At 37.3% G+C, this 20,609-nt stretch overlaps 1 protein-coding gene across 1 annotated transcript; it reads left to right on the top strand.

Moving 5' to 3' along the window:
* Positions 1 to 595: 595 nt before the first annotated feature.
* On the top strand, positions 596 to 13,487 carry LOC140240594 (uncharacterized; the record flags this gene model as incomplete). Its single annotated transcript, XM_072320354.1, has 5 exons — positions 596 to 1,207; positions 7,688 to 7,777; positions 8,300 to 8,428; positions 8,661 to 8,774; positions 13,332 to 13,487. Coding segments are annotated over 5 exons (1,101 nt in total), but the record flags the coding sequence as incomplete, so codon positions are not given.
* Between the last annotated feature and the right edge of the window lie 7,122 nt (positions 13,488 to 20,609).

Consider the following 20,609-nt stretch of genomic DNA (forward strand, 5'->3'; position numbering starts at 1 on the left):
CTTTTTCTGTCGTTTTGACGGAAATAGTGTGACCAGGCGGGAGTTCACTGCTAATTTGAGGAAGTGTTTGTCCTTTTTGGATCTTCCAGCATCACGTTTCGCCTCTCACTCGTTCCGGATAGGGGCTGCTACATCGGCAGCAATGGCTGGTTGCACTGCTGAGGAAATTAAGAAAATGGGTCGTTGGTCGTCTGATGTGCATAAGCGATATGTACGTACGAATATGTTACCTATGGTGTGAATTGTCATTTTATTCATATATGCCCATTTACATTGTTAAGAGTTTGCTGTATTGTTCGACACATTTCAGTGATTACTGTGTATAAGCTTGATGAGCAGTAATTGTCTTCAATAATATATGTAATTATATACTATAAGGAATCCCGAACGTAATTTCTTATTGTATATCCCAATTTCGGTGATCCATCAATGGGGGCAGGTCTCATTGAGTCATACTGATTATCGGGGGCTTTTAATTGCCTTTCATGCAATAGTAAAGTATTATCAAGTACATTGTATTCATATACCTGTTAATGGGCTTTATTGGACTATTTAACATGAATAAGAGGTCCCTACGAGTAATTTTTAGCTGTGAACAATAGGCTGCCGGAAGATATCTTCGTTTTCAGTTGCAGGTTGCCAGCCACGCAGGATCCTGCTGGTGGGGGATTCCTTGATTCACTGGGTAGCCGTCCATGCAAGGTGTTCCGGGGAGCTAGACTTGGGGCTATCAGCGTCCGTCACCTGGAGGGGCCGCAGGGGGCTCCGCTTGGGTCAGCTCGTCGATCACGTCCGGCAAGTCCTCTCCCCTCTCCCAGAGTTGTGCCTGTCCCACATTCTAGTGCACGTGGGGACAAATGATGTGGGTCGAGGCAGGAAGCGTGAATTGATGTTGCTCCTGAATTCGACGCTTAGTGGGCTGCATGATCTCCTTCCCAATGCACGACTCATCTGGTCCAACATTTTACCTCGCAGGGAATATTACCCGTATAGCGATGACGACCAGCCAAGGATTGACCGTACACGCCTCGCATTGAACAAGTGTGCCAGGTCCATATGCCGCAGAATGGGAGGCTATTTCGTGGAGCACCCAGAAATCAGGCATGAGCACGCAGCGCTCTTTCGCAGGGACGGAATTCACTTATCTCCAGACGGTAATGAACTATTCCTGTCTTTCTTCGGGTTTGGCAAATATTGTCTAGATTTTGTATGGGGGTGATAGTATGGCTATTATAGTTTGTATGTTAATATTGACAGTGTTTATTTCATGGTATCCTATAGTTCTAGACACGCGTGCAGGTGCATTTGGATCTCATCTGTCAGGTCCCATGATCCCCCCGCAAAGTATGTGTTTTGATAAAGAATGATACATACACGGGTGAGAGCCTTGTTATTAGAGTTTCCCAGAGACATGAAGTTTGACTCCACCTTGTTATTGTGTTAGCCCTTTCTTAATAGTAAGTGTTATTGTGTTAGCTCCTAGCTCTTTATAGTAAGAACTGTTATTGTGTTAGCTCACTCTTAATAGTGTTGTAGTTGTATTTATTGCTCATCAGCATGATTGATTGGTTAAGCTTCATTATTGCCAGGTCATGTATGTGATTGTTATTCAGGAACATGTTATGCAACATGGGTGGTCAAGCTCCGCTATGGCCAGGTAACTGATTGTGATTGTTATTCAGTTCACATATATCTTACATAGCTACTGAAGCTCCATTATTGCCATTGCAAGTGATAGACGATTTTTATTTTTTCCAATTTACATTTGATATTATGTAATATGATTAAGCTTCATTCTTCATTTGCCAAGTAATCAATGATAATGATAATGATGCAATTCGCATGTGATCCTAAATGCTTTGTTAGGCTTCATTATTGCCAAGTAATTAACGCTGATTGGCATTATTCAATTCACAGATGATGTAAGGTACTTAGTTTTTTAAACTCCATCGCTGCCAAGTATTTGATTGTCAGTCAATTCGCATAAACTCATAGCTACGGGGTACTGCAAAGATGGTTAAGCTTCATTATTGCCAAGGAATTGACTGTTGGATGGCATTATTCAGTTTACACATGGTATACATATACATTGTAGCTTACCATCTGGAATTGTATAAAAAGTTATAAAGGAAATAACGTATATCGAGTATGTTGACATGTCATATTGCATTTGATGTTTAATATGTAGACGTAAGCAGCACATTGCAATTGCTTCGATGATGGTAGAAAACTTAATGAGTTCACCCTTTTCTAGTGAACAAGAAATTTGCTATTCATTTAGTTTGTTTTGACAGGTTGCCATTACATAATAGCCATATTGTTTTGATTGGTCGTCAACTGGTTATTTGGGTGCCTTTGTGATTTTGCCAAGTAATTGATCGTCGTAATTATTCAGATCACATACCATAGACAGCTAGGCAACAGAAAGGGTAAAAGGTGTTACCAGATATCCAGTATATTAGTATGTAATAAGTCGTTAATATATTATATATAATTAAGCCCATGCTCAGTGGCGGCGGGCTATGCCCGTGTGGCGGAAAATTGTCATTTTTTCGCCCCTTCGCATTATTTGTATTTGTGGCACACCACAGTAGATTGCCTCATGGGAAGGTTGACTTTTGGAAACATGATTTGATTATTCTAATTGGCCATTGTTTCTTTACAGCACCAAGTGGTTTACCAGGCAGTTAAGTCCTGATGGCGGATAACCTGTACTCGCTGGTCGTATTTCTGTTCGCTTGTGTTTATTAAAGGCAGGGAACATTAGTGCATTTTTAAGGCCGGGGGGGGGGGGGGGGTTCGAACGCGTTATAACCTGTACTCACTGGTCGTGATGTTGTTCGCCTGTTTTTCATGCAGGGAACTCTATTGCATTTAATGGCCGGGGGGGGGGGGTTATATGTATATTCGATATAGCCTGTACTCGCTGGTCTAAGTAATACTGTTCGCCTGTTCAATGCAGGGACTCTATTACTCAATGGCCGGGGGGGGGGGGGGGCGGAAGTACTCGACTGTTGGATGCAGTGAGTATCATGGTACGCACATGATGGTAATTCCATGTTGCGCATATGTATAGGTGCTGAAAGTTACAGGAAATAATTTTAAGAATGAAAAGATGATTTGGAAAAAATTTACCCGGGTCCTTCCCTGAGGGTAATCGTGGTAGTTTATATTCCGTACTTAAAATGAGTTAGGACAGTCATGCCAAGGATATGAGTATAACCTGGTTGTACCATGTGAAGTTTAAGTTGAAAATTGCTGATATTGTGAAGTTGATATGCACAAAGATATCCACCATTAAATCGTAGGTAAACGAACATTGTTCTGTGTCATTGGTCCCTGGAAACGTAAGGCGCATTAAAAAAAACAAACAAAAAACAAACAAGCAAACGACAACTTGTAAGGTAATAGTTGATAGTCCAGTACTTACGAATATCATAATCACACAGAGTGCTTTTGAAATTACCCTTATATTGATATCTACTAAAGTGGTCATGGATGCAACCATTTATAGTGACGTAATCAGAATATGCCACAAGTTTCATAGAGTACGCGACGAGACTCATTAGAATCCAAGACAAATTTCAACACCAAATACCAGCAGGTCATAATTTGGTATTACTCTTATAGCCAAAAAGGATTAACTTCACATCAGTCTACAGAGCCCTTAATGGCTACCACAGGCATTACTTTATAAAAATTGTGCTTAAAAAATCTCAGCCTTATCTTTGTGTTTGTGCGTTTCAGTATGATGTCAATATCATTTTTCTTTCCATTACGTGCGAAAGTTCCGTTTGAGACATATCGGAATATCTCAGTATATTACAATACCATTGTGACAGTCATTTTGGATGCCATTAATTGTTGGCTGATTTGATAAATTTGCTCAACCGAGTTGAATTCAAGAATACGGATTATTGCTTTTAATCCCTCCCTTTACGTTATAGCACAATATTTCACAATTTATAAGAAAATATCAAGGAATTTTCGTTTATACAGGACATTTGTAAATATCTCAAAACCTTCAGCACCCTCGAAATGGGGTGAGACCAATTTATTTTCAAATTTTCACCATTTAGATAAAAATATTAACATTGGAATTTCAATTTCTGCCAATTATTTTGCAAGGAATGCAAGAATGGCAACAACAAAATGTCGAGGGTGTTGAATAGGGTCTCAAAAATTTCAATAATGACAGTTATTTTGGCGGTCATCGTGGAATTCTCAAAACCCCCAAAACACAAGAGTTGCATCAACCAGGTTCGGATTCAGCACCCTCAAAATAGGGTAAAACCACCAATTGTTTTCAATTTTACACCATTTAGAACGAATTAGGGGGCCTACATGGGAATTTCCGTTTTTGACGGCCATTTGGGGGCCACTTTGGCGGCCATCTTTATCATCTCAAAACCATCAAGGATGCAAGAGCTGTATCGCTTCAAATTCAGCAAGCTCAAAATAGGGTAAAACCATCAATTTGTTTTCAATTATACACCATTTAGAAGGAAAAAGGGGGTCTACATGCGAGTTTCCATTTTTGGCGGTCATTCTGGCTTCCATCTTTATCATCTCAAAACCCTTAAGGATACAAGAGTTGCATCATCCAGATTCGGATTCAGCACCATCGAAATAGGGTAAGACCATCAATTGTTTTCAATTTCTCACCATTTAAAAGGGAATATATAGGAATTTCCGGTTTGGGCGTCCATTTTGGCGGCCATCTTGAATATCTCAAAACCCTCAAGGATGCAAGAGCTGCATCATCCAGATTCGGATTCAGCACCATCGAAATAGGGTAAGACCATCAATTGTTTTCAATTTCTCACCATTTAAAAGGGAATATATAGGAATTTCCGGTTTGGGCGGCCATTTTGGCGGCCATCTTGAATATCTCAAAATCCTCAAGGATGCAAGAGTTGCGTCATCCAGATTTAGATTCAGTACCCGCAAAATAAGGTAAAACCATCAATTATTTTCAATTTCTCACCATTTAGAAGGAAATACATAGGAATTTCCGGTTTGGCCGGCCATTTTGACGGCCATTTTGAATATCTCAAAACCCTCAAGGATGCAAGAGTTGCATCATGCAGGTTCGGATTCAGCACCCCCGAAATAGGGCAAAACCATCAAAAAACATTGGGTGGACGGTAAAACAAGGTTCAGCCTTTGGCACCCAGACTATAAAATTGAAAGCACTCTATTACAACGAAAAAAAAAAATCAAATACAAAAAGATGCAATTTGAAATTTTACTTTCAGAAGTTGTAGACAGAAGCACATAATTTATGACTGAACAGATAAAAAACAACAACAAACTTTTCACACACACACACACAGACACACACACACACACATATTCCAGGTATCAAAAACTGAAGAACAAACAGGGTTACAATAATATAGATTATATATGTCGCAAATAAACTGTCCGAAACTTTCAAGCGGATGCTTATTGTAAGTGTGAAGATATTAATTATGATATTTAGTCAAAATTCGAGGAATTCACGACAGGAAAGTGGCAAAACTATTTGTGAATATGAAGTGAACGCGTGGGTCGTGCAATGTGTTCTTCATAAGTGCCGGCTGACAGTTTGCACTTCGCAAGTATACGGAAGTGAATTCATTATTTATGTAAAGATGTGTGAGGGCGTGAAAATAGAATAATTCTGAAATCCTCTGTTATAAAAGAGACTTCTAGACGCGTTTATCTGCGTAAATCTGATCGACAGAAGCAAGACCTTCATCACGAACAGGCTAAACGACTTAAAGAGACTTGATTTCAAGACATCTTTTTCCAAGCCATTCTCTTTCACATTGCAGTGGCCATAACGCGATTTGGTATGCAAATGTATTTTGTTTTTTTTTTATTTTTGTTTGTATTTAATTTTGCATTTAGTTTTGTATGCAAACCATTTTGGTATAAGGATTGTTCATAATCAGTGGTACAAGTGCGGAAGAAGCGTACAAAAAGCAAAAATATACCGGGGAAAAGGGCGAAATAGACGTAAAGATGCATGAGGCCGAATTATATTCTTCCGTGGGGGACGTTAACAAATGTGCAATAACATTTGAATTAAATCTTTGAAAAACTTGAAGTTGTTAGCTTTTAATCTGTCATAGGATTCGAGGTGAAAGAATGAATGGGTATGAAACAGGAATGTTAACTATTATGCAAACCACAGTTGTTTCATTTATTTCATATAATTATATACATGTTTATATGCATGGCCGGCGGAACAGGGGGGCCAGCGGGCTCGGGCCCCCACTTTTTGTGTACCATACAAAGGAGTATATAAGGTGTCATCACTTTGCCCCCCCCCCACACTTTTTTTTAAAGAAATAGATAGAACGCGGTAATGTTATGTTTTTGTGCTGAACCCCCCCCTTTTTTTTGCTTGCTTGTCAGCTGTAGCTGTAGCTGTGTGTAGTATGTGTGTGCGTAGTATAGAAATCATAATGTAATGATAATGATATACTAGTAACGATAGTTATGAATAAGAAATAAAAAAAAATGCTAAACGTATTAACTAAAAAAGAAATCTGAAGAAATTCAGATGAATTGAATTGAATTGAGTGAAATTCGGTTGTGCTAAAATACTTCCTCCGCTACACGTAATCACATACTGTTTCCTAAATGTGTTTCCATGTATACACAAAACACAAAGAACTAGAAGAATGTATATAGATTCCTCTCTATCCCGAAGAATTTTAAGACAAGATAGTATTAACACATAAAGTATGCGCCTATACCTGAAGAAAATGAAAACATTGCATGAAATGTGACACTTTATTACGGAAAGGCATTATTTACATTGCAGATGAAACAAAACCCTACCTTCAGTGCCACAAGATAGTTCTAAAATGTGAGTTAGGGATACAAAAAAATAATGTTAAGATGTTAATCAGTGTAATCAATGTCAGTTGTTGTTAACAAGTACAAAATTACAGTTATAATAAGCGAGACTAATGTATAGACTAAACTGTCAACAGTTATATGGTTTACTTAACAAAAATACTGATGTCCTTAAATTTTAGGCTTATTGCGAAATGTTTATATGATACAAATGTCCTACACATCATATATGTTCTCTATATGACACAAAAATCCTACACATTTGCATCAAAATATGATAACTCGAATATTTCCTAAATCACTACTCCCAATGGTAAACAATACCTTCGTTGTTTGTTGCAGTACTGACGATCCTCTGAACACTTTCCATGTGTGCATTGTCAGCTGAGGGCAGGGCAATAATCAACTGCACTTGCACCAAGCTACAAGAATCGATGCGTCAATTAAGACGCGATGCCCTGGTGAGGATGAATAACGCAGTGTAAACATGTGTGAAAACATTGGTTAGGTTCTCTTCCACTTTCATGTTTGCTATCGACATTCCGTAGGCCTACTATAAGATGCAAGTCGCGGTTGATGAATTTGTTTGTAATTGTGAACAAGGTGTTCTTGAATTACACTGTGTAACCTTCGAATGACTTCTACTTTTGCAGCTGTCATTAGGATCAGATGCACATGTTGTGGTGATTATGGACGCCAAATATTGGATGCCTGCTGTATAATCATTGCATATTACATATGAAATCATGTAAGATATAGTTGCCGCCTTGTTACATGCATGTGGTTAGACGCGTGAGTTAAGTCTTGTCGTTGCTTTTCTTGTTTTCTTTCATAGGCCTTCTATGGAAATTTTTCTGCCAACGAATCAGCCATATCTGTTCCAGAATGCCAACCGGAACTACCCAACCAACTAACAAACCCTTCGGTAATACATCAGAAACAGCAAATTGCATTTCTCGTTAAGTTTGATGTCTTCGAACATAATGTTGGACCCTTCTTTACAAACTAAGTGATTTTATCTTCTTATTTCAATTGACATTTTGATAGGTATAAGTTTCGTCTGCAAATCTACAAAAAAATACTTAAAGGATCTGAGAAGCAACCACCTGTTGCAATTTTCCCTACAGGCAATGAAAGTGAGCAGCTCCAGAATTTATTCTTGTTTTGAAATGTTTTACAAAAGTGGCCAAGTTTATGTTAGCACGCATTTTTCACTGTAAAGCTCGTAATTTTTAACAATTGCAGCTTATAACTGACACAGCTTTTTTTTTTTTTTTAATGTATGACGTGAAATTCATCAGAGGTAACATTACAACATGAGAACTTGCAGGGTAGCAGGAACAGGTCTGACATTACTCGAATCTTTGTTTTCGATCAAGCAAATACATGTAACTTTTTCCCTCCCCTTTTCTCCTCTAATGTGCCACCGTCCAATGGTACCGTGAAGGATGAGGAGGTTCGTTCTGGATTGGTGGAAAAGCTATCCATGCTCAGAAGGTACCATGGGATCCTTGAAAATGCTGGCATAGAGAATAGATACTTCTTCGCTCTCGTGCCCACCTGCGAAAAGCTCCAGGTGAGTAATTCTCGTTGCAAGAATGTCCATAGTAGATTTTGTGTATAGTTAATTTCCAAAATTTCTCAATTTGTCCTTTCAAGTGCAAAGCTTTTGTTGTTCAATTTGTTAGATTTGTACACAAAGTCTCTCTCTCTTTCTCCCTGTGTCTCACTGAATTTTTGAATCGTTGGAGTGAGCTGAAAAAAAGTAACCTATTCTTCTCTACATTTCTCTGCAATCATTTTTACAGTGCATTCTGTCGAAGACGCAAGATCCCCCAACCACGCCAAGTGACATCCAGGGTTGCACAGTTACAGTAAGGGAACTTCTTCGAGACTACAAAACTCTCGTCATTGAGTTGAGAGTAAATGTAAACCGGTTTTGTTGACTGGGCAAATTCAGCTGTCATTCAGAATAATTTACTGATTGATAAAATACTATATCAATGTTGCTGTTATTTTGCTAACCCGGTCGGTAATGATGGCAACTTATCCGTATGGCAATATTTGTCCTTTTGCACTACGCTTTGCATTCTTTGTGTGAAAAAAACCCAAACAAACATGTGTCTGATAGTTTTCATGTAAATGGACCTTGTCACTTGATTTGATAATGATTGATTCAAAAGATGTAAAAAGAAAAGTAACCAAAGGGCTAAATTATAATGTACCACATTGTAAAACATAATTGTATAAGGAACAAAATACATATCAATACGCCTTGATAACTAGTAACAATAAAAGATAATACAAATATACAACAAATATACAGCCCCTTATTGAAATACAAATAGAAAATAAGACAATTTTTCAAAATATATCACTTCAAAATATATCACTTCAAAATGGTAATCACAGTTATCAATGTACACACATGCATACAATAGAGACTCAAACAAACATCCAGTTAATGACTTTGGGTTTGCATTCGTCCATGTGCATGTAGAAAAGTAAGGGTGCAGGTTTTACATTTATCATTGTTTTTTGGGAGAGAAAGTGTACATTTTGAACCTTAACTATTTCAGGAAAAGAAAAAAGACAATAGTGATTTCAGTCCCTTGAATTTACATGAAATTATATTTATGATATAAGTCATAATAAATTGCAAGTTTATTTAGTGTGTGTTGAGTTGAGTTTATTAACAACATACATGTGAATATGATAACATGATACATAACATGAAAATCTTTTATGAGAATACAATGATATACAAGGTTCTTACAGTTATGCAGGCATATGTTTTACATACTTATATTTATCTTACATAAGAATACATGTGGTATACATACGTGTAATTGATTTAGTTTCATTGTGATACATTTATCACTGAAAAGGCAAAGAGAATGAATAAGTATGTAATATAGCCATATATGCATAGACAAAGGTTCTGAAAAAAAAAAGAAAATAGAAAACAGAAGATAATGTTGTTAAAGGGGGAACCAAAAGTTAGCACAAGTGCTAGTCGAGAATGGTTCTCCCATTATAGCTACATGTATATATTTAAGATGCTTATTGCAAGGTCTACTCTTTTAAAGTAACTGTACTATAAAAGTACATTAAACGAAACATCTGAATATTCTTTTCATCTCTAAATTTCATTCAACAAGTGATTTTTTAGGTTTTTTCGAAATGAAGATCTTGTTCTTTCCTCTTGAATATTTTTGGGCAAACTATTCCAGAACTTTGATCCGACAAAAGATATAGAAAATGTACCATGTGTTGTTTCACATTTCGGAAGTCTAAGCATGGAATGATCTTTGCCTCTAGTCCTGTATGCATGATTCATTGGCTCATAATATTGCGTTACAGAATGTGGTAAATGTCCCTTGTGTAGATCATATACAAAGGTTGACACTGCAAGCTTATGCAGGTCAAGAACATTTAACACTCCTAGACTGGTGAATAATGGCCTAGAACTTGTTCTTAAGGCGAAAAATGTAATAGCTCTCATGGCCATTTTTTGTGCTAAAAATATATAATTTAAGTGGCTCCTGTAGGTACTTCCCCATACTTCAATTCCATAAAGTATATGTGATTGTTTACAGAATTTACATAAATGCATGAGAACATGCCTTGAAACAAAGTATCTTAACTTAAAAATTAAGCCAATTTTGCGCCTAACGCATTTGTTGATACATTGAATCTGATCCTTCCACATCAAGGTCTCATCAATTTGGACTCCTACAAAAGATGCTACATGTACTCTTTCTATAACCGTTTCAGAGACTGTTAACACAGCTTTAATTGCAATTGGTTGTCTTGGTCCTTTGATAATCATATAATTTGTTTTCTTCAAGTTAATAGTTGATTTATTCACAATACACCATTTCTGCACCTCATTCAATTTTTCATTTACGTCATTCATATCAATTTCTTTTGTACCTTTGGGAAATCTATGAAAAATGTTTGAATCATCAGCGAATAGTCTGAACTGAAAATACATGTAGTTAGATGAGCTACATGTAGGTAAGTCATTGATGTATATTAGGAACAGTGTGGGTCCAGCACTGATCCTTGAGGTACTCCACATGAGATCGTTCTACTACTGGATATTTTATCCTTGTAGCACAATACCTGCGATCGGTTTGAGAGGTAATTTTGGAACCACTGCAACACAATGCCTCTTATGCCATAATATTCTAATTTCGCTGAAAGGATGCGATGATTGATTGTGTCAAACGCCTTTTTGAAATCTATGAATATACCAAGGGTTATTTCACCTTTATCATTTGAGCGTATTATTGTATTAAACAAATTAATTAATGATAATTTTGTACTGTATTTCTTACGAAATCCATACTGGTGTCTGTACAAAATTTTAGTAGACTCTAAAAAGTCCATTAGACGACCATTGACTAATTTCTCGAAAACTTTTGCAATTACAGGCAGAACTAAAATAGGTCTGTAATTACCAGGGTCATCTTTCGAACCTTTCTTGAACAAAGGCGTCACTTTTGCAATCTTAAGTGCATCTGGGAATTGGCCCATTTCTAATGACAAATTAAAGATATAAGTCAGTGGGGAAACAATATATGTCCTTGATCAATCTTATTGACAAATTATCATAACCATGAGACTTTGTAGCATCAAGAGCATAATATCCATAATTTCTTCTTCTCTTATAGGTTTCCAAGCCAAAGACTTTGTATTTCTGGCACCCAAATAATCTTGAAAACAACTATTAGGAGGCCCATTTGGTATTCGTTCTGCCTAATTTGACCCAACAGTGACAAAGTAGTTATTGAGTTCTTCAGCTATTTCATTTTCAGAAGATACAAATTTATCAATTCCACCTTGATTAATAGTTAACTCTTCTATATCCAACTGCTTACTCTTACCCTTTCTACCAATTAACTCATTAATGGTATCCCAGGTCTTTGTCATAAGACTTTTGTTACGATTAAAAGAATTGCAATAATACAATCTCTTTGCATATTAATAACTGTTACCAAAGTGCTTCTATACGTTTTATACTTGTTTCCGTGTTCGTCACCAGAATTTGATGACCTGTAGTTTTTGTATAAGGTGTGCTTCTTCTTGATGGATTTAAGAATCGCTGATGAGATCCAAGGTTTCTTAGGGCTGTTCTTTTTCTGGGATACATTATATTCTATTGTAGGTGCATGCTTATCACACATTTTCACAAATATATCATGAAAAACTATGTAAGCTGTGTTTACATCTTCATATCTTGATACATGTGCCCATTCAATTTTCCTTAGATCCTCGTGAGTGAAATGACTGGGCATTAAATGACTTGTGGGATTGGGCAAATTTCCGCACAAAAGCTTTCGTATTTTTATTCCCGTTTTCAAAAATGACAAAAAATTAAAAATGATCTGAAACACCTGAGTGAATTGTATGACTATACACATTAGTATAAATATGATCAATAACAGACGAAGTAGAATCTGTCACCCTTGTGGGTGAAGAGATAATCTGTTGCACTCCTGTACTCTCTACCATACTCAGATAATCATATAACTTTTGATTATTCGTTTGAGATATATCTATATTGAAATCACCAAGAAGTACAATGCCTGTTTTTCCAACATTAAGCTCCTCTAAAACATTAAGCAAGCTATTCCGAAATTGTTGAACATCAGTATTTGGTTTTCTATAAATTATTCCTATCACAATTTTATCAAAACAATTCTGATTTATCCTCAACCAAAGACTTTCCGTGTGTTCAACATAATAATTTAGTATATTATAATTCAGCATCTTATGAATATAAGCTCCTACTCTTCCACCCCTCTCCTTTCCCTGGCAGCAATTGACCTCCAAAACATAATCCTGTAATGGTAACGGTATTAACATTACATGTACTAACGTTCCAAACTTCAGAAAGTGCAATAATATCAAATTTGAATGTAAGGATGTGATCATACAATAATTGCAGTCCACTTATAGTTCTATTTAAAGACCTAACATTGACATGAGTGATACAAGAGAGTTCTCATTTATTTTATTTATTTTATCATCAAAATCACCGCGACATAATTTGCATCCATGAACTTCCAAAGTATTGACTTTATTTTCTATCATTAATGATTGGGTTGGAGTTTATTTCAAATTGGCATTAACAAGTTCACAGGCTATACCATAAAGTGAATTTTGAAGTCACTGTAGGAAACATTATCAAAACCCAAATCAAACAGATCATCTGGGTTCTTGATGATCTTTGTCTCTCCGCTTTTGAGTTTGTAAGACACGTTCCCGTACTTGCTTGTTGTTGATGTGACATTTGGGGCCGTCTTTACCTTCATGAGGATGGAATACCGCATTGCCGTCAAGTCTCTATTGATGTATACCCCCTTCCCTTTGAGTCTGAAACGGGCAGCGTACAAATTATCTCTTTTCCTTCTTGCTGTGAAGCGGACAACAGTTTGTCTGCTTTTCCCTCCTTCGCTCTTCTTTCCAAGTCGGTGACAAGAAGAGATATCCTCAGGGCGTATCTCCACACCAGCTTCCCTGGCCACTGTAGCAACACTTTCAGCAAGCTGGTCCTCCGTCTCCTCCTCAGCCTCAGGGATCCCAGTCACCCGAACGTAGAATTGTCCCTTCTCAGCTTCTGCTGAATTTCATCTTGCTGAAATTGTATTCGCAGCAAATGTGGATTGATGGCTTCCTTGATGGTGTTGATACCCCTTTCATAAACTCATCCTCCTATTATCCGCATAAGAATAATGCGGACAATTCAATAAAAAATGCGTTCACAAACTCTGAAAATAATCCGCATTATTTTTACGAGCGCCCGTCCTGAAAAAGGCGGATAATCGTCATGGTGACTGCACACGTCCCTCCTGCGGGAAAGACAGGTGACGTTTGACCGCACCCCGGCAATTATCCGCATTATTTGGGTTTGCGTTCATAAACTCAAAATCTGGTCCCGACGCTGCTATTATGCGGATAAGGGTCGAAATAATGCGCATTATTCTATCCCCGCTCCGATTTTACGACCAAATGTTGCGGATATTATCCGCATTATTGAGTTTATGAAAGGGGTATGAGACAGGCCTCCTTGACCACCTGCACTATTTGGGGTAGTGCAGTTTTAAGCGCTGTATTCACTGCCTTAGCTATGAGCTGAGTGATCTGGCTGCCTGCTGCCCCACCCTCACTTAGCTCTTCATACAGACCACCTAAGCTGCATGTCCCTGTCGCTGGGTGCGGTCTGGCCTCCCTCAGCTGCCATTCCTCTCTCCCTCTCCACCGCTCGGTCAACTCCCGGATGGGCAATGAAAGGCCGCCTTTGAGTTGGAATTTGGTCTTGTGGTTTAGGAGTGCTGGGCAAAAATTTCCCTGGCATCTTATTCTTCTTGCTTCGACCAGGCATGTTGGCAGGAACTCACAGTAAATGCTATATGTGGGACTTGAGTTCAAAATTGACACCAAGATCAGCAAAGATGCTGTCCTGAGAATGTTCCTTATATCTTGCGACAGATAGTGCCAGTGAAGTCAAACCACACCAAAACAGTTTACTTTGTGTCCAGTAGTCAAAGGTGGTGATCATCAGTTGATGAAAAACTTGGAAAAGAACAAGAAGATGATAAATCCAGAGAGAGTTGTAACACGTGACACATTGCAACCAGTACAACCAGTACCAGTACTTATGTGTTTCAGAATGCCCTTCATTATATGTGAGGGGTTTAAAACGATTAGAAAACAGTACTGAAAGGACAGCATAATTTCATTCTCACACCAAATATTAACAATAGCTAGCAATTATTCATTCCATTTGCCAATAACAACTTACCTTTGCCTATTTTGCCAAACTGCCAAGTGCCTGTTTGCCAATTTTATAGAATGTTCTGATTTCGTTTGGTGGGTAGTCCAGATACTGGACGATTTTTATCATCCGCAGTCCCCACACACTCGGCACCCACCCAATGCGCCCAACCGCTGATTGCGACACTCCGCCAATTGGTACTCCCGAAAAAAATCAGGAGGGGTGAATTGTGTAATACAGTGAACATACAGACACCATCAACGTACGTCCGTACACACGCGGGCACACTACGAATACAGTCCAGGAAGTGGACTATTTGGTGGGCCGTGTGTCGTTTGTTCAAGTGTCTTTACTTTTATGTACATTATTCATCTCAGGACACTTAAAATTTCATACATTTTGATTATGTCATGTGAACTGCCCAGGACCTAATTTTGACAGATTTGGTTCACAAAATAACGCATCATTAATTGCTGAGGGTATTGGTATCTATTAATCATTGATCTTTTTTTTTTTCCAGGGAAATGTTGATAGTTAGATAAGAATACGAAGTTTGATTGTGTTTTTCCAGAATGTAGAGGGTGGAATCTCACAATGACACCGAGAAGTGTGGAATATCAAATATATCTCAATGTGTCAAAACGAACATGGTTTGAAATGTCTTCTGCAGCAAAAATCAATTGGCTTCTGTATCGCCGAAGATATTTCAAAAGCTGTTTAACAGTCAGAAGCTTCTGTCATGTTGGATCTGCTTCAGTCAGAGATAGTCAAAAAGCACATTTACTTACAATGTGTTCATCGAATTCTGATCTTCATTTTATCAATATAGGTCTTGATGTCAACTTTCATTAAAAAAAAATATTGTTACGTCAACAATGATCAGTGTTACACCAAAAGATAGTTCTGAGTCCAAACTTGTCGGCCGTTTTTCTCTTTGATTGAAAGGCTTACCTTCTCCTTAAAATTTGGAGATACGCTCTTCTGCCAAATGAAACGATTGGCAATGTACCAGCACTTGTTAAAACAGAATGTGTAATCTAAATAACCCGTTTCTGCCAAATCAATCGATAGCAACAAAACGAGTGATTGCTAAAGCGGAGAAGAGTGTAGCTCCTTCTGCTAAACATTCAAACGCTCAACTCTTCTACTATATTCGGCAAAAGAGTTTATTGATGGTGTACGTGATTCACTTTTCAAAAAAGTAGGATTTGACGACTTATACTTCTACTAATATCACGAATTGTTGATTCTTATATGCAAGGAAAATTGTAGAAATGACAATGCTCTCGTTTTTCTGATGAATAAAATCTAAAGATATAAAAAAAAAATGTATATACAGATACACCTCTCTGTAACCACTTTTCAAGCACTCTCTCGTGAGAAAGGTGTTTAAAGAGCTGCGCTCCTCTGCAACACTTTTATACACTTTGTCTGTGCTACTTTAAGGGGATGCACGTCACGAGACCGACACCCACGAGTCATACAGCCCACGAGTCATAGAGCTCACGAGTCATACAGTCCATGAGTTATACAGCTCACGAGTCATACAGCCCATGAGTTCGACACTAAGCTAACAAGGCCCACGAGACCGACACATTAAGCCCCTTGTTATCGAACTCGTGGGCTTCCCGAACTCATGGGCTGTATGACTCCTAAACTCATGGACCTCTTTTCAATGTCGAACTCGTGGGCCGTATGACTCGTGGGTGTCAGTCTTGTCGAATGACCCCCTTTAAGGTACTAGTAGTATGAACTTAATGAGATTAATGAGTATTAACTTAATGAGTTTTGTATGTCAGTATACTCACTTTGTTCATTATTTATATATTGTTATTCATTACTTACGAGTGATATCATAAGACTTGCTATGGCTTTCTTGCACATTCATATGCCTCCGGTGATCTTTCATATGTTTTACTGTATGATATTCATTGGTTGATGCAATATATATATTTTTGTATTATCACCGCAGTATTTTTTTTTTGTCTGAAGATTTGATGATGGAAATAAAAAGAATTTAGTATTTGAAAGTTTCGATTGTCAAGCCTCGTACTAAAACGTATTATAATTTAACTAGCTTTGTGTTGTGATTGAGAATACTGACCTAGCGGACAGACGTCATAAAGACATACTCATGGAGCGCTGTTTGGTTGTTGTTGTTGTTGTTGATGATGCTGTTGTTGTTGCTGCTGCTGTTGTTGTTTTAACATCATGTAGTTACGTCTTCAAGGCGTATACTTGCTTGAACAAAAGTGGTCATTTAGGCGTCATATTTTGAAGTTGTTTTGACGTAGATTTAAGGGGTGAATTATGACATCTAGATGTCGTATTTACGTCTTATAGAAGTTGTCAAACACTGTCGTCAAAATGAACATACAGATCAGGACATCTGTCTTTAGGGCGTCGTAATCCAGCATTAAATGCTTTAAACACTTTAAATACGATATATAATGAAATATGTTCTATTCAAAACGTCTACGGCGTGCTCTAACACGAGATTAAGACATCACCAACACATATTTCCTAACCTTATGTTTATGTTGTCGAACATATTGATGTCTGTAATTATTGTCTGTTATCAGTACAAAATAAGAACTATCATCTTTAAAGAGCGTTAAAATATTGCGAAATTGAACAATTGAATCATTACTTGTGTTACCCCACTCAGGCGGGGGGGGGGGGGGCGGATACGTAGGTAAACTGAAAGAAAGGGAGAATGACGTCCAGTCACAATGAATGCGGGAATGGATGTGTGTTTATTCTCAGTATAAATCATACCGAGTTTCAATGATCATATTAATAGCAATCAAAATAATTATCAAACACTCCTTCTCATCAACACAATTTTAATGACACATGGAAATATGCTGACATGAACACCTAATTCTTCATCAGTATGATTGATAATTTACCTTGCTCAATATGATGCTTGATTTATACCTCAAAGAGTCTCTAAAATCAAAGGTTAATTATAACACTTACTCATAACAATCAATCTTATTGTTCCTTCGCAGTAAGCATAATTAACTATAAAATTCTCCTTTAATAAAAGCAGTCTAGCTTAACCTTAACCAGTCATTTAATATATTTATGATTTAATCCAATAAATGCAACTACATATCCTTTGATTATTCTCTGCTTGTATCAATGAATTGAAATGCAAATGATTAAATAAACCTAAACCTGGAATGCATTCATTTCTTTGGCAAGTATTGTTTTAAAAGCAAGAAGGAAAACTAGTCATCTTAGTACATTGCAAACAAATCTAATTTCTTTAGTTTTCCTTTGTTTCTCTAAAAGCCAGGTTTTCTCTCTCTTTCCTGCTCGTTTCTATATTTGCTCCTCTGATATTACACAAAACGCTTCTGTAAAATATTTTACAATATAAACTTTAACAACATTTGAGATGATCCCTGCCGTCAGGCAAAAGCGAAAGTAATTCGGGAATTTCACGACAGTCGCTCTGCGGACCAAACTTTGGGGAAGATCCCTGAATGATTCCTTTTTAATTTTTATATACCAAAGTGAGGAACTGGCCAAAAGTAAGGAACTGAGGAGCTGGGAAAGTGAGAGAGGTACTGACCACAACTATAAACACACCGTTCAGAGAGCTAGTGGTCAGCGCTCTGGCCGATGAGGCGTGAAGGTTGCTGTGAGTCATCCAAACTGTGTTTACACTGGACCTCCATCTCTACATCTACACTCTATACTAATGTACACTATATTACTTCTCGCTGTTTCTATTTTGTACAATATGACAATGTAACTCTTTTAACACTGTATCCAGTATCCATATACTCACAACCTGTACACTTGTTCAGGCATTTGGGTTTTCCACTCAGAAATGAAATAAATATCAGTGACTTTACAGTCACTCCCAAAATAGCCTAAGGTCAGTGGACTCTGGTGCGGCGCACCACCTACCAGAGTGTTTACACTGACTGCTCTGCTCATCCTTCTACACCGGATTGCACAGCCTATGGCTTGTTCACACTCACACTAGCAGTACTTAATCCGAAACTAAATCAGCTTAAGTAGCAATTATACATTTTTCATAATGAAAGCGGTTAAGTCACTACAGAAATATAATAATGACACAAGCACTCATATTCATATAATCACTAGCACATCATAATCAAGCAGTCACATCCGGCATTAAACAATAATAAGTAACTATTCAATAACTTCACTGAGAACACCATTTGTGATCTAAATTCCTCTTTTCCTGAAGGAGGAACTCTGCACTTCAACTACAAAACACTAAATACCACAGAACTTACCCAAAATAAAAGGAATGATTTAGAATAATTGAACAGGAATAAAAGACAGAGTTCTTACCTGAAAGAAAGGAAGAATGACGTCCAGTCACAATGAATGCGGGAATGAATGTGTGGAGCTCAAAACCACATCCATCGGGATGGAGTCAGTTTTCTTAGAATTTGAAGTGACTGGGTAAACTCCACTCTGATTTCAGGGGTGGGTGAAATAAACTTGTGAGGGTAAATTTCCCTATTCATACCTCTGGCAGAATACTTTATTGTTATCAAAATGTTGTCAAACAAAATTTGTGGGGGGGGGGGTAAACTTACAAAGTTTGTAGTATTCACTGATTGGGGTGCTCATTTCTGGGTTGCCACACTTGTCTGTATTTATTGATCAGAATACCTATTAAAAAGGGAAATCCCCGGCAAATGGCGAAACATGTAAACAGATCCGAATTCAAGGGAATAGAAAAAAATAAAACTTAAAAACAAAAGTCAGATCTTGCAAGCACAATAGTGTAAAGCTTGATCAAAATCGGATGAAAATTGGGGAAGCTATAAAACTGTGAACTTTCCCCAATTTTCACCAAACAGTTTTTCAACAGTCAAGATCACTATGTGAATTGAAGTGAGAGTGAATTGATACCATCCCTCACAATTTGCCATGTAGTACGTACGCCCACATACAGTAATGAAATTTTTAGTTTTCTTATGAAATGCAATTACTCCTCACTTTCAAACCCTGATATATCTGACTAATCATCACTTGAATGTATTCAGCCAAGAAAAAAATTATGTTTAACACAGTTTGATTTTTTTCACATTTTTTTCTTTCATTTTGTTTTTTGTGTCTTAGAAACAATCAATAGAAATCTGTTAGGTAATGACATCATCAGCTTCATACATATTCTATTAAGTGCAAGCAAACCTTCGGAATGGCATAACTTCCCTAATTCTTATCCGATAAGTTGACCAACTTTTCACTGTTTTGCTTGTAAGAGTTTACTCTTTCTTACAAGACTAAATTTAAACTGGAATTTTTATTTAGATACCAATTGATAGATCTGAACAAACACAATCACTGACAATCTTAGTAGCAAGTTCACCAAGCCTCCCAGATGCAGTTCAACTATTACAATCTGTTATAACTTATTTATGATTCCAACGTGCAATATGCGTATATGACAATACCCTTTGCACTTTTTGGTGCGTTATAGATAAAACAACCCCCCCCCCCCCCCCCGTTGCATTGGACTTTCATAGGCGCGTCAGGCTTAGCCAGTTAAAAGCGCGACTAAGCTCTCCAATCAAGCTCCAACTTAGATATTGAAATGTCCCATATAAATCCGAAATATCTTAAAACAAAATGAAACAAAAGGTCCTAATAAAGGTGGTTCGCACCTTTTATTACAGGATTTCTTCTTTTTTCGATGTAAAAGCCATTTTAAAACCGATTTTCATAAAAAAAACTTTGAATTCCTCTTAGAATTGCATTCTCTTTAATATTTTTATACAAATGGTTCGTAATACTCTTGTAATGAGATGAAACCTGAATGCCTATCTCAACTAAAACTGTCCCATTCCTTCAAAGAATTATTCTAATATTTTGTAGAATTTGTTGCATTACTGGCGAAGCCGACAGAAATAATTGCATGTGACATCTGCTCATTGGAATTTGATGTTCCTTTGTTTGCTTTTCGGTAGGACTC

This window comes from Diadema setosum, chromosome 17, assembly GCF_964275005.1.
Source record: "Diadema setosum chromosome 17, eeDiaSeto1, whole genome shotgun sequence".
NCBI classification, from domain to species: Eukaryota; Metazoa; Echinodermata; class Echinoidea; order Diadematoida; family Diadematidae; genus Diadema; species Diadema setosum.